At 43.2% G+C, this 16094-nt stretch overlaps 1 protein-coding gene across 1 annotated transcript in view; it reads right to left on the bottom strand.

Moving 5' to 3' along the window:
• Positions 1–16094, bottom strand: part of DOCK1 (dedicator of cytokinesis 1) — a 277491-nt gene that overhangs the window by 183950 nt on the left and 77447 nt on the right. The window contains exons 24-27 of the mRNA XM_066554638.1: positions 13158–13228; positions 11425–11531; positions 4804–4931; positions 3222–3317 (exon numbers count right to left, since the gene is read on the bottom strand). Of these exons, the coding sequence (XP_066410735.1) occupies positions 3222–3317; positions 4804–4931; positions 11425–11531; positions 13158–13228 (402 nt within the window). The remainder of the gene's footprint in view (positions 1–3221; positions 3318–4803; positions 4932–11424; positions 11532–13157; positions 13229–16094) is intronic.

Raw genomic sequence — 16094 nt, 5'->3', positions numbered from 1 at the left:
TGATGGCTCCTGCATCATTTCTGTTCTGGTTTCACCTCATCCTCATCCCAGAGCACAGAGGGGAAAGCAGCCAAGAAGATTCCACTCATCAGCAACACCACAAAGTCCTGTCCAGTGCTTCCCACTCACACACCCCAATACCCAAAATAACCCATTTTCCCTGCTCACAGGAGTCAGGAGTCACTGATTTTGTTCCCCATACACCTTTAGGTGTTTTCCAGAGCCACTCTCCTTATGGATACACTCCTGGAAGTTACCACCACAGGAACATGGAATGGTTTGGGATGGAAAGTACCTTAGAGACCATCTCATTCCAACCCAATCTTACTCTAAGCCAGGAGATTTCCCTTCAGAAACTACAGAGCTTGGTTTCCTTTGGGAATGAGGCACATCCCAAGCTGCTGACAGGAGGAGAAGGAGCAGCCATGGATCATTCTGGAGCTGCCACCGAGGCTGCTCTGCCCTGATTTACTGGAGGAGGCTGAGATGCTGCCTCATGTGGAACCCAACGCTGTCCAAAAGCCACCAGGAAAGGAAAGAGAAGCTTTAATACGACCCTTCCAAAGGCTCAAGGAAGTTTGCTCAATTTACTTTTTCTTCAAGCAACATGTTCTTCAGTAAGAAAGCTTTTGTGGTTTTTTCCAGGTGATTTCTCCCTGGGCCAGGAGCAGCAGCAGCTCAAGGCAGGAGCAAAATTAACCTAAACCAGGCAGTCTGGAGCAGCAGCACAGCTCAGCAACCTCAAGCTGCATCCTGTACTAATAATAGAATCATTATATAAAATAAATAATAATAATATTAGAATCTTCTGCTCAGAAAATGGATCAAGTAAAAACCACTAGTGAGACTTACAGAGGGAAAAATAGTCCAGACCAACGAGGATTAAAAATTCTTTGCTAACACAATTATTGTCAAATCAGATTTTAAACTTATCATTTATACTTCATTTTACTTAATATCTGGCTCTTCTGCTTGCAACTGGTCTCTTATTTCAAGGTAATTCTCTTTTGAAGGTATAGGACAAAACTTGCTTTTGATTTTATCAAGGAACTCACATTTAAGGAGGAAAAAAGCCAAAGGGGACTATTGGAGAACCCTTCCCGTTCAATGCTGCAGAAAAGGCTCATCCTGTAATTAAAACTTCTCACTTGAGCACTTAAATCCTTGACATTGCTCCACTGCTCATAAACTGCATTATGCAACATCAGGTTTTGGATGGAGATGGTGTCACTAAGTATTTTTCCAGGGAGAAAACATGCCAGCTTTAGGACACCAACAAAGTTATATTTATAGAATAAAAAAATTGGTTATGTCCTGTATTTTACTTCTTTTAAAGAAATTATCATTACTTTAACTCTGTCAGATATTTCAAATTCCTTCCTTCCAGTCATCCTGTATGGTTAATTCTCTACTACAGGTAAAATTAAAAAAAGAAAAGTCACTGCATCATTTCAACCCAAATCCGATGTAAGAGAGGTCAGGCTGTAATTCCTAATTATTATTATTATTATTACTAATTTTACTGCTCCTACTTTGCTGACACCACAACAATGAGTTGTGGCTGGTTATTTAACAGGGGAATCTCCTCAGCAAAGGCTGCATTGTAAGGTAGGAGTAAGTACTCATTAAAAATACCCTGAAATCTCAGTGTTCATTAACTGATTATGGAGGCTGTGCTCAGGAGCACAATGCAGATCTTTAATATCACTGCTCTGAGTTCAAACACACACACAGGTTTTCAAATCTACTCTGCTAACTGCAAAAGGCATAATTAACATTTTTAAATATCACCTGCACCACCTTCATCAAAACAATAATTAACTCTCAATTCAGCCTGAAACTGAGGAAGTTAAAATAACACACAAGTCTTTCAACTTCCTTGCACTGCTGTGTCCCAGCACTGGAATGTTCTGCAGGAATGCTCAGCTTGGAACCAGTTCCCTACAGAGGTTGTGGATTCCCATCCCTGAAGTGTCCAAAGCCAGGCTGGACAGGACTTGGAGCAGCCTGGGATAGGGGAACTGTCCCTGCTCATGGCAGGGGTGGAATAAAATGAGCTTTAAGCTCCTTCCAACCCAAACCATCCTGGGATTCTGTGACTTCTTGCTCCAGCAATGGATCTGGAGATCCATTATCCCTTCCTTACAGAAAAACCTCCGTGATACAAGAAGGAGACCAAAACTAAGCTAGTGGATGATGCACCAAAGACAAAATGAAATTGCAGAAGATTTACCAACACGAGCACCCCCAAATGCCAAGGAAATGGGCAGCAGCAGGTCAGGAAGAAGTGCTGAGGACACAGAGCCCTGTGTCAAAAATCACTGAGTGTAGAAGTCAAACATCACTGTGTGCCCTTACAGGGAGAATTTAAACTGGGAAGGAAAGAGGAGACCAAAAAACCAAGTTGCTGATAAACTCATCTATCTGACTAACAATTAACCCCATGGTAAGAAATCAGTGCATGGAGCCAGACTGACCCAAATTGATGCAGAACTGAGGGACAAGTGCTCAGACACAGCACAAACCTGGCTCACTTCAACCACTGCCCTGGAGAGATCAGCTGCCAGCTGCAGGCAGCTAAAAGAATACAAGAGAAAGGCAAACACACAGAGAGGCTCCCAAAAACACACAGAGAGACCCCCAAAAACACACAGAGAGACCCCCAAAAACACACTCCGATCTATCCCCATCTCAGATATCAACAAGCCCCATATATTTTTCATTATTTAGTCCAATATTCATTAATTAACAGTGGAAAAATTCAGGTGTAAGGCTTTTAAATCACAGTGTTAAGTCAACAGGGTCACTTGCATCAGTCCTTCCTCTAAACATAATGTTGGGCTCTGTTCTTCAGTCATTTGAACACTCACCTTGGTTATCTCAATTTAAGTCAAAAAGACAAGTAAATGCTTGTAAAGCAGTAACAACAGCCAAGTCTCATTTCCACACTTCTCAGCTGGCTAATTACCAATACTACATCATTTTGGTGCACACAGATATCAATCCTGGCTAATCACCTGCTCACAGAGATTTTTCAAGCTTTTTTTTTTCTTTTTTTTGCTCTTCCCCTGTGTCAACCATAGCAAAATTACCAGGCAGTGCTTTCCAGCTTCCTGAGCACACAGAGAGAGGAGGTTTTGATTGCTTTGGGTCACCTGGGATTGCAATCCTATTACAGGCAGGTTCAGGGAGATGTGACAGAGGTGTTTGAGTTTACTTACAATGAGCTCTGAGTCCCGTCCCATGGAAATCACAGTTCTGTTCACTGTCCTCAGCAGGTTCTCCATGATGATCTGCACATGGCGTTGTGTGGGGCCCTGAGGACAAGGAATAAATCACTGATAGCTGCAAACAACAGACAGCAGCACAACTGAACCATTTGTGCTGCCTTTCAACCCACCTGTCTGCTGGAAATTAAGTAAAACATCACTGGCTGGTGATCACAAGGAGGGAAGGGGTTCAACAAAGTGTTATTTTGGTAATACATGTTTCTGATAAATTAAAATGTGCTGTTACAATGTCAATGGAAATGAAGCTTATGACACTCAGTTTCCCATTAATTTTCTTCCCCCAAGTCATTTTTCCAACATCAAACCCCCACAGGCATTACCAGACCTGGGGAGGGAGGGCTGTTCTGCAACGGCTCAATTAAAATGAAGAAAAAAGCAAAGCAAAACTTTCATTAAGGAATTGCCAATTTCAGTCAATATTAGAAGCAATCTACCACTACTTTTGAAAGAGTTAAAATGAAATATTTATTCCAAGCAGCTTTTAAGGACAAATCCAGAAATCTCACAAGGAATGATGGGCACAAAACAAAGCCAAAAACACCACAAGGAGAAAGAAACAGATGAGCTTTGCTCCCATCTTTTACTTTATGGATGAAAAATAGATTTGCATATTTGAAGGACAATCCACCACCAGCACAAACTCACCCAGGAGCTGGTCCTGCTGCCAGGATCAGCCTGGGAGAGGGTGGAGCTGCAGGTGAGCCCCTACCACAGAGAGAAAAGCAGCTGACAAAGAGAGACAGGAGCAGCCAGGCTGCCAGAACCAAATCCCTCCTGTAAAACAACCCCCTCTCTGAAGCAGCCACACAGAGCTACTTCCAAACACAAACAAAATCAGAGCAAAACCTAAAAAAAACCCCAATTAAATAAGATGCCAGAGAGGATGTGAGTAGCTGACCCCTGAGGTCCTTTCCAGCTGAATTAGTGTATGATTCTACACAGCACTGAAGGTTCAGGCAGCAGCAGCAGCACAAATTTCAGGAGAGCATCAAATCACTGCAGCTCTCTGGCAAAGCACCAATATTTGTATGTTTGCTGAGGTCAAGAGAAAGCAAAAAAGAGACTATTATGCCAAAAAAAAGGGATATTACACAGGCTGCATGTCTGGGAACCGTGTCAGCAACAATACAACTAAAATGCACATTTCCCAAAATGCCCATGGGGAGAAAAGAAAAAGCACCAAAACACAACATTTTCCACCTGGAAAAGGCCAGGCACAGTAAATGAGAAAGGTTTAACTCCTAAGGACATTTATTTCTTCACTATCTAACCAGAAAAGCTGCACTGGATGTGCCTCAGAAACAACAAGTGCTGTGCTGGATGTGACGTGTGAGATGCCACACAACAAACACATCCTCATCACTGGAGAACTGAGAGTTAGAAAAGGCTGGTTAGGAGGAGGTTATAAAAAAGAAAAATAAAAATCCAAAGCTTCAGGAGTTACCTGCTTAATTCACTTGACTAAAACAATTTCTGTGAAGTGTTACTCATCACAGAGGCAGCCCACACTCACCACATCTTTCTTGTAGAGCACTTCCAGGATGTTACTCAGCAACTGGCAGCAAGCCTCCAAATCTTCTTGTCTCTCCAAGTGATACTTGAGCTGGTCTGTCATTGTTGGCAGCAAGATTTCCCTGCAGTCTGCACACAAAACACGAGGTTACAAACACAGCTTTCAGGGCCTCCAGGCTGATGTGCTTCAGTGCTTACATAAGACACAAAAAAATCGGGAAAAATAAATTAACTTCCAGCTACTCAACCAAAACCTCACCTCACCTTATAAACTTCTACCTCTGAACTGCTCCAACCTTTGACCACCTGCTGCTATTAAAAAAATTAAAAATCCCCTTCCTTGCTCAAGTACTCACTGTTCCTACATGGAGGGAATCACCAAGTCAAAATTAATTACTAATTATCCATATAAATGTCAGCCCAGTGAACAGCTTGGTTCTGCAGATCTGCCCCAGAGATGCTCTGGGATCACAGCCTTGTGCCTCTGCATTTGGGAAACTTCAGGATATGCTGCTCCCTGAATTTTGGACTAGGAAAGGAAACAGCAGATGAAGGCAAACCCCACGGGGCAGAGGGGTAATGTGAACTGTCCCCTAATGCAGGGGAGGAACCCCAAAGCCATGCTGAGCACTCCAGGAAAGCACAGAACATGTCTTTGCAGAGCCTGCGAGGTGAATCAGTCTTTAATAACTTTAAAGGCCCCTAATTAGAGGGCTGAGAATGTTCCAGAGCCCTGCTGAGCCCCACTGGCAGGGAGAGGGCAAAGATCAATTTAATATCTGAGTCACTCTGAGCTCCACTGCAGGGCTGGAGCTGCTCTGATCAATGGGGGAGGCAGTCAAGCTGCATTTCTGAGAAAGGAAAAACTGATTATTTGTCCCAGTGCTTGGTCTGCAATGATACAACCAGCACAGAACACTCAGTTCCCCTGGGTGGGGCTGTCAGGGCTCCTCAGCTCCCACCTGGGGCTGCTGAGAACATGGGGGGAAGCAAAAAGGGCTGGGAACTCCACAAAATCATCCCAAGGGTGAGGAGGAGCAGCTGGGGGGGCTCAATCAGGAGAAAAGGAGGCTCAGGAGGGACCTTGTGGCTCTGCACAGCTCCTGCCAGGAGGGATATTGAGTGCAGGACCCAGGGAATGGCTCCCTCCTGCCAGAGGGCAGGGCTGGATGGGAGATTGGGAATTGGGAATTGTTCCCTGGCAGGGTGGGCAGCCCTGGCACAGGGTGCCCAGAGCAGCTGGGGCTGCCCCTGGATCCCTGGCAGTGCCCAAGGCCAGGCTGGAGCCATTGGGACAGTGGAAAGTGTCCCTGCCGGTGGAATGGGATGACTTTAAGATCCCTTCCAAAGCACTCCATGACTCTGGGATGTTCCAACCAAGCCAGTGCTGTGCTGACATCCCCCACGTGAATATGAGATTTTCAGTGCATCCTTGGTAGGAACTGTTTTGCAGAGCACTGAGCTGCTGCACTCTGCACTGGTTCCCTGGAAGCTCAGAGGAGGAAAGGTGAACCCTCATCACCCTGCCTGCCACAAACACCCCCAGCCCTGATTCATGGCAACGTTCAGGGTCCAGAACATCAGATCCTGCTCCCAGGGCAGCTCAGGGTCTGCTGCACAGTGAGCACAGACAATGGGAATTCCACACCTGTTCTAGGGCACAGTCCAGCCCGTGGTGATTTAATAAGAGAGAATCAAATACTCATCTGCAGCAAAGGATGCCCAGCAGGAATTACCAATTAGCAGCACCCAAGGAAAGCCTTTAATGAACACAGGTGAACACACACCATAAATACGTGTCAATAGAAACATTTCATCTCCTGGGACACTGATAAATCCATTTATTTTGTGGTTCATTTAGTTCCTGTGGCCAAAACAAACTAAACCTGCGCTCAGTAACTTTGTTTCCACTCCACAGCCTGTGAGTTGAGTCATAACTGAACAATAAGAACTCTTATAAATGCTGGGTGTTGTCTACTAAAATTCAACAGGCTCCAATTCCTCATGGAAAAATTCCTCTTTGGAACTCCAGCAGCTCCACAGCTCACTTGGCAATCAGCTGGAAGTCACTTGGAAAACAAAGCAACAGCAAATCCAAACAGCTCCACAGGACAAAACAAAGCAGACAAATCAGTTTACATAAACTAAACTTTGATGCTTGCAAGGACAGGACACTTTATTTAACTCCCAACCATGAGCACTGAAAATATCCATTAAATTATTATTAAACTGCTCCACACTCAGGGAAAAGTTATATTTGTGTCTTTTTGTTTAACTTTTAAGAAGTGGAGTAAAAATTATATATATAATTATATATATAATATTATTATATGGTGGTAGGGATAAATGTTATTTATATATTCATTTACTTCTGGAAAAGCATATATATTCATTTACAATTCAATACATTCAAAGTATTTATATATTCATTTAACCTCTACTTTACTATCTAGAAACATTACTTATTTATAGAATTACCACTTGCTCCTATTCCTGTTCATAAAATGAATATGAATGATATGAAAAAAATTTAAAATTATATTTTAAACTACTATATTACTATTAAACTATTACTGTTTTAACTATTACAATACATCTTTTTTTTTTTTTTAAAGAGACACAAACCCCACCACCAGTCTCCATTCTGATCCAAGGTCCCAAACTCTCCAGATCTCCCAGTGAATCATCCAACACTCAACAACATCACTAAATCAAAATGCTTCAGCAAACTGCTTCACACACACTCCCCTCTCACCCCCAAATCCTTCAAGCTTCACAAATTCATGTATTTTGAATTTTAAATTCCGCTGGAGACACAAATAAATCTTCCTTGACCTGTCCAAGCACAGAATTTGAGCCTTTTTTCTCCACCAGCACCAGGCTGATGAAATTTTCTGTGCATTTGCAGCCTTCCCTAAGTCCACAATCATGAGAAAAGAAAATCACAAAATGAGAAAAGAAAATCTCATTTTTGCAACAGGATCCAGGATTAGTTGACAGCTTATACAGAATTATTCCCTATCAGTTTAAAATTCCTCAATCAGTGAGAAGCAGGAGGGGCAGCCAAAAACATTTTAGTAATGAACTCCAACCCACAGAGTGAGGGACAGGAAAATCTAAATTTTAAAAAGGCTGTGGAAAGAGGTTTGATTTATTTTCAAGTGAATTTGAATGTTTATGAAACTTCAGAGAATGATCAGGATGAAGAATTACAGTGAGAAGATCAGAGGGATGGAGCCCCTCTCCTCTTTGATAAAAGCCTGGATGTGGCACTGGGTGCCTGGGTTGAGTGGAGATGTTGGGGCTGGGTTGGACTCGATGATCTTGAAGGTCTCTTCCAACCCAGTGATTCTGGGAATTCTGTGAATTCCTGTAAGGAAAGGCTGGGACACCTGGGGGTGCTCACCTGGAGAGGAGCAGCTCCAGGGAGAGCTCAGAGGCCCTGCCAGGGCCTGAAGGGGCTCCAGGAGAGCTGCAGAGGGACTGGGGACAAGGATGGAGGGACAGGAGCCAGGGAATGGCTCCCAGGGCCAGAGGGCAGGGATGGATGGGAGATTGGGAATTGGGAATTCCTGGCTGGGATGGAATTGCCAGAGCAGCTGTGGCTGCCCCTGGATCCCTGGCAGTGCCCAAGGCCAGCTTGGAGCACCTGGGACAGTTAGAGGTGTCCCTGCCATGGCACTGGATGGGATTTAAGGTCCCTCCCAACCCAACTCAACCCAACCCAGTCTGGGATCCTGTGATACCAATGCCAAGAGAAGCCTTTACAGCCACACTTTGTTTATTGAATAAAAACCCCCAGACACCCTTGGGAACCCCGGAGTGCTCTGGGTCAGTGCAGGTGCCTGGAATCCCATCCCAGCCCCACCAAATGCTGCTGGATTTAGGACATTCCTAACAGGCAGTGACAGGAAAACCCAGCTGAGGAGCCTCCTGATAAGATCTCAGAGCCATTAAGCAGCAGAGATCTGTCAGCAAACCTGCCCTGGGCCCTGATTAATCATCCTCCCATTAACACAGATTCATTGAAATGTCTCAGCAGCTCAATAATGTTGGACTGCACCATTCCCTGCATCCTGAAGGGCTGAGTCTGGGAGTCAGGTTTAAAAAACAAACCAGCCCCACGCAATTCCTACCTCTCCCTCTGAAAATGGAACTGCTTCAATAAGGGAGGGCAAAGATTAATATGGGAAATGCACCACAGCCTTTCTCAGGAGTGTGTTTTACACTCAGGTTCTTGTTTTAGCTGAGTTATCTCCATTTCTTCCTCCCAAGGAGAGCAAAGGATGATCTCTGATACTACTGACTTCTGCCCCAAAGTCCTGGCGACCTGAGAGCAGCCAGGAGAAGGGAAAATTATTATAAAGTGAGCTGAGAATGAATGAAGCAAATGAGTAACACAAACATTAAATTTCATTGAAACATTAAATTACCCAGGAAACATTAAATTATTCTTGAGGACACCATTTTACCCAGGCCCCAACACCAGCAACTCCACTTGCATTCCTCCTTTCACTTCTTGAAAATCCAGCACTGCAGGGCTGAATACTTTCAAATCATTTCAGAAGTGAAGATAAAGTCTGGACTTGCTGCTTCTACCAAATCTCTACACATGGTGACACACATGGCTAACTGTTTTTCAGAGATTGCAAGAGTGGTATAAAACCACCACAATGCCAATCCACCAAGATTATTTAAACTGGAACCAGCAAAATTTGTTTTATCAGCACTCAGCAGTCTCAGCTTTTGTGATCTGAGAGCAGAATCCTCCCAAATCTCCTTTCCCACTGAAGCAGTGCCTATTTGCTCCCTCATTACCTTCCCTGACAGCACACAAACACTTTGTTTGGGTCAGTTTAACCTGCAGCCAGCCTGAAAAAGAATCAAGTGCTTCACCTCAAAGGAGGAAATCTGTAGGACAAGTGCCTGAGCTTATCTTTCACTGGCCCATTAATGGGACAGCAGAAAATAACAAGGCATGGATGAACAGCACCCTCTGAAAGGTTTCTGCTTTCCTTCAGCCAGGGAACGGCTCCAAGGCACAGAGGACATCCCAAAGCTCCATTTTCCCCACACAACTTCACTGAGCACAAAAGCTGAATTGATGATTTCTGATAAACCCCAGCACAAAGTTACAACAGAGCCCAATAACCTGGCTGCTTTGTGCCCTTTTAAAATTACCAATCCCAAGCTTTTTGTAATTTTGCACTTTTACTTCTTCACCATTTGTAACCTGCAGCATCAATTAGGATCTTCCTCATGCCCAAGGGCAGGCTGGATGGGATTGCAGCAGCCTGGGATAATGGAAGGTGCCTGTGGGAGTTGGAAAAACAGAAACTCCCACAGACACTGAAGGGTTTGATCTGCAGCCTTGGATTGATGTAAAAATACAATACACAGATATTAAGCAGAAAAATCATAAACTCATATTTCTATAGTTGTAAGTAAGAATATGCCTGAAGTAAGGGAGAAACTGCACTGATAAGGTGGTGAAGGGTTTATAATGTAGGGGTGGGGTTGTGTGGAATAAACTGAGAGTTCAGAAGTTAGAACAGAAGCAGATGTGTGCCTGTGAGACAGGAGCCCATTGGACAAAAGTATCCTCAGTGCAGCAGAAGTGAGTAAAAGTGATGGGTCAGAAAAGCAAAATAAACCCTGTGGCACCTGTCCATTGGGTTAGAAAGTTCTAGAGTGCCTTGTAACAAAGAACTTGTGACTGCTCTTGAGCTATGGCTGAATGCTTGCTCCTCTGAAATCTCGGGGACTCTGAGCCTGATGTTTGTCTGAGCAATAAATCCTTCTTAGCCTGAAAATAGTCCCATCCCTTGTTGGAGTTCTGGTAGCTGAGAATTTTAAGTTTTCTGTGCTGACAAACTCTGACCCCCAGGAGAACACTGCATTTGACCTGAGGCCATAGAGAAGGCCTCCAAAATTGATTGATAGCACTGGGATTGTGGGTGTGGAGCTTGAATAGGAGTGTGTAATGTCACAGGGTGGAAAACTTAACAGTTTAAGGGTTTAGAATACAGCAATATATATGGGGCAAGATGGAGGTTTTGGGGCAGAGGCTGGTCCTTCTTCTTCACCTTCTTCTCCATGGGTTTGGGAGGTTTTGTGTAATTGGACAGAAACATCCACAGTGTGGACTTCAGGGGATTAGTTATTGGGTTAAAAGTGAAAATAATTTAGGTGTCATTTCTTAATTGGACAGTTTAGCCTTAAAGGGCCTTGTAACAGGAGATAGTTGGCCATTCTGTGCCTTGTTAACCAAGCACTGCAGAACTCAGTGCAGTGAGACTGTAACATTGATAAGAAACAATAAACACCTGAGGCTGAACAGCCTCACAAGTGCCTTCAATCCCAACCTCCACAGAGGAGGAAAAAGGAAGCCCAAACCCAGCAATCCCTCCATTATCAATGGTGACAGTGACAGGTGCCCACCAAGCCAAGGGCAGCACTGGATTTGAGGTCCCTTCCCACCCTAACCAGTCCTGGGTTTGGATTTTCCGTCTTGTCTTTCCAAGGGAACACCCTTAAGACGTGCCAGGCTCCACAGGGACGGCAGGAGGGAGCAGGCAGGGCACAGGGACAGGGAGCAGAGCCTGGGATGGTGCCTGCTCACCGTGCTGGGTGAAGAGGTCGCTGTGCACGATCTCGATGAGGCAGTAGAGCTTCTGGATGGTCAGGCGGCTCACGGGCACGTTGAGGATGAACTCGGTGAAGAGCTTGCTGCACACACAGGGAAAGCAAAACTCCACTCAATAAAAGCAAAACTCCACTAAATAATCCATCAAAAAACCCATTAAAAATCCGTGGAATAAAAACAACTGGACGCAATCATCATAAAGAACCCGACACACAACTTCCTGCTCCGGGATGAGCAAGCTCAATTTTTTTGAGATATTAAAAAAAATATAATCAGAGAATCATGGATAGTTTTCAACAAATTTCTTTCGTTTTTAATGTAATTTCTTTTTCCCCTCCCTTTTATCTCAGTTTTAGACTCTTTGTCCATGTTTCATTTAAGGTTTTGGGTTTCAAGTTTTCCTTGTCTGCGCTTCACATTAATCAGCACATTCGTGATTATGGACGCCAAAAATAAGGTGATAATTAACATTGTAAGCTACCAACAAAAAAAAAAAAAATTAATAATTAAAAACCCCCAGAAATGGACCTTTTAAGAAAAGGTACCATCACACTCATCAGCTGAGCTCCCACCTAATATTGACAAGACTTTTCAGTAATTTTCCATCCCCTCCTAGAATCTTGGGTTCTTTGCTTTTCCTATTGAGATTTAAGTCAACCTCAATTTAAATACTCCCAGTACTTAATTGTAATTTTGATTGGTAATACCATAGAAAAAATGTAATATTTGGGCAAAAACAGGCCAAGTCCTGCATTTTCCTTTCTCTTTTCCCAGGAATTTTGCTGTCACATATCAAAATTATTATTTAGTCCAGAAACTCTAAAATCTGGATTTGCTAAGCCCAGGGAAGTGTAGATGTAAAACACTTCATAGTCCCCAGGCAAGGAGAAGGTAAATGCCAGGTTCCTCAGGCCACTGGAATGTTAGACTAAGACTGTATTTATTTATTTTACCCCTGCTTTATCTCTTTTCCTCCTTCTGACATACCAAGACCATAAAATTTAGCTAGACAAAATTTAGAAGGGTTTGTGCAGTAAAGTCAGATTTAAAATGTTTTTTTCAGTTTGTAAACTGCGCCATAAAAAATAAAATAATATTTTTCTCTTTAAGCTAAAAGTTCTGCTGAAATACCAGATTTTATTTGGTTCTTCTACTTTTTTTTCTTAAATATCCTGTCATTGTCCTTTTTATATACTAACAACACTGCCATGTTTATGAGCTACTGAGACATCAATCCAGCAACTGAATCACTGAATTATTTATTTTATTATTTACATGAAATTTATACATCAAATAGTGAAGCATCATGGTCCAGCTTAAGACTTTTGATGGCAGCTGCCTGATTAATAACTCTTGCTAATGGTTTGTACTGTAAAGTTTGTCAGGTATTTGTTAGACATTATTTTTTAAAAAGAGGCTCTTTGTGTAACCCTTGAAAATACCTGCAAGGGACAAAAAAAAAATGCAATAAACCAAAGTGATAAAACTTCTCAGGTGATCCATATTTCACTGTCTCAGTATCTATTTCTATATTTTTATATATTTTCGTATCTTTATATATAGTAGTAACATGTAAAAATGAAATCTATAGTGTATGTTTTATGCATATATATATAAATACTATATGTATTTTATATATTTGTGTGTATATTTTATATATATCTTTAGAAAATAAAATTAGCACTCCACACTTAATTAACTCTACTCACCTGAGTTCCTTTGGATCAAACACTAATTTCACATCATTGACAATTGCTGGCAAGTATTTAAGTGCTGCACCCTAAAAAAAAAAAAAACCAAAAAACCCAAATTTACAAAATTAAAGAGTTTAAAGGTGATGCAAAGACTGCAAGAAGAGAATCACTCACGAGGAGGTTGCTTTGGTTTCACCATTTTCTGTGACACCTGAGCTGAAACTCAGCAAAAATTAAACTTTCAAACTGATTTAAAATAAGATAGAGGCATGAAATGTTCATAACCTGGGGAAACCTAGACCAAAATTAGAGATTTATAAGCTCCTTCCAACATTTTATAGAAACCTTTTAGTTCTTCTAATCCCTTTATCCCCATCTTGTGTTGAGCACTTTCTCATCCTCCTCCTCAGCCATGCTAGAGTTGTTTGGGTTTAATTTTCACTCCACTGCTTAAAAATTAAACAAAAAAGATTAGCATTTTTTCCCTGCAGTAAATTCTTGGTAGCCACTCATGAAACCCTGGCTCTTCCCAATTCCCCTTGAACTCGGAGCTGCCACTGCACAGCACATGAAAGAGCTGGGAAGATACAAACAGATGTTTAATATTTTAACTGTTTGTAGGGATTTTTACTCATTTTATCTTTTTCTTAGGAGCAATTCATAGGTATTGCATGCAGTGAGCACCAGACTAGGGAAAAAACTCAGAGTAATTGAAATGTAAACCAGAGCAGCCAGATTTGTCAGCCTTACCTGCATTTAATCAAGTAAATCAAATTGTTTGATAACAGGTGCATTTTTGCCTGAGAAGAGGCAGGGCTGGATTGGATATTGGGAATTGGGAATTGTTCCCTGGGAGGGTGGGGAGGGGCTGGGATGGAATTCCCAGAGCAGCTGGGGCTGCCCCTGGATCCCTGGCAGTGCCCAAGGCCAGGCTGGACACTGGGGCTGGAGCACCTGGACAGTGGGAGGTGTCCCTGCCAGGGCAGGGGTGGCACTGGGTGACTTTTCAGATCTTTCCAACCCCCTCTGTCACTCTGTGATGTGAGCAATGATTGCAATTTCCACCCCCCAGCCTGGACACACATTTCCCATCCCAGGTGTTTCTGCAGGTAGAGGAGCCACAGGGGAACAGTCCCGAGGAACCAACACAAGCCCAACCCCTTTCTTTCCCAAGAGCTCCCCTTTCCTGCCACAATCCCTGTCATTCCACACCCAGCCCCACAGCTCTCAAAAGCAGCAAGCCAATGCTTTGGTGACACCCAAGGAGAACCTCAAGAGGCCACCAAGGCCAAGACCCCTCCCCAGAGGGAACCCCCAGCCTGTCCCTGGGCTGGACACAGATTTCAGAGCAGCCAATTCTCAGTCACAACCCACTGAGGCTGGACCATCAACCATCCCTCACCTGCTGGAAGGACTCCTGAGCTGGGAACCCTGGAATTCTGCAAAGGGAGCACTGAGGGATGAGGGCTCTAATGACCAGTCAGGAAGCACAGGCAGCAATGGGGGTTTATTTGCTGATCATTCACATGCACAGAGCCATAAATGTTTAGTAACACATCTTAAAAGAGAGCTTGCATTTTATATCTTGAATTAAAATTTCACACCGAGGGTAAAAATTAACACTCGAACGGCTCTCGTGAACTACTGTGAGGTAAAGCTATTTACAACAGCCATTTACAGCTTGGAGCTGCAACAATTAGCAGCAACTGAGGGTCTACTTTATGGACAAACCAATTAAAGTTTAATTCTGGAGATTTAAAGAAGATTGTGGAAGTATATTTCCCAATTTCCCACCTCAGCTGGCTCAATTATGTGACAGGATGATCAGACTATGAGGCTGTGCAGCCCCGTGATTAAATCTGTATTTGTCCAAGCCAAAGGGCTACTAAAATAATTTTTTATTGGTATTAAATCACGTAGAAGGGCAGCTCTTGCTGTAGATCTTACTCTGCTCAAGCTGCAGCTGAAGTAGATTTTCTGTGAGCAGTAGCTCCATTGCAATGCTGGTTATTCCCAGGACACTGCAATGCATAAATGAGGAATATGAAATGCAGCAGATAAAAAAAACCCCGCTCTTGTCTTTCCACGTAACATCAGGAAAAAAATAAGCATTTTCTTTGGGGGGGGGGGGTTTCTCCAATTGAAAGAAATTAAATTAATTACTTTTCATTCTTGATCAGCACTGGACAAAGGTTCCAATTCCTCATTTCCACAAGAAGCACACAGCAAATGAAACCCAAAATCTTAATTCCATGGTTACACAGGGATGCCTTAACCAGCTGTAAACTCCAGCCAGCACTAACAAACCAGAGTAGTGAGGAACCTCAGTGTTCACTCCAGCAGTTTTCTGCAGCAATTTCCCTGTGATCACACGAGAAGCACACCCAAAGCTGGCAAGATCAGTCTCACACACGCACTCAATAATTAAACACGGTTTCAAGCTGGGCTGCAATAAAAATCTGACTGCCCCAAGGGGCTCCTCTCTTTGTGCAAAACCAGTGACAGATTATTCCCACCCTTATCAAGTCACAAAATCAGTCATTTCCAGTACTACAAAGCACACAAATAAAGCAGCAAAGGGGAAGGATGAAAAGGAGTGAAAGCAGCAATGAGCCAGTGTGTGGCATAAATAATGGATATATTCTCCCTGAGTTGAATTTCCTCGTTCACTCACTGCTCTGTTGGCTGTGGGGTGTTATTGGGATTTTATTTTTTTACCCAGGCTGTGATTCACATGGCCCAGCATGACATCAGCGAGGCCATGGCAGCCTGCAGCCAACTCAGAGATGCTGTGGCTCATCCTCTACATCCCAACCACACAAACACATGCTAATTTCCCCTCCATGAACACCACAGCTGTGTGTAAAAGGAATTATTCCACAGAAAGTTTGGGAAGAACCATGAGCTGACACTCCCTCTGAGCAGGAGCTGCCAAGAGAAGCCATGGAGCTG

This window comes from Molothrus aeneus, chromosome 8 (assembly GCF_037042795.1).
Source record: "Molothrus aeneus isolate 106 chromosome 8, BPBGC_Maene_1.0, whole genome shotgun sequence".
In the NCBI taxonomy this organism is placed as follows: Eukaryota; Metazoa; Chordata; class Aves; order Passeriformes; family Icteridae; genus Molothrus; species Molothrus aeneus.
The sequence above is the reverse complement of the archived record's forward strand: the minus strand, read 5'-3'. Positions and strand labels throughout refer to the sequence as shown.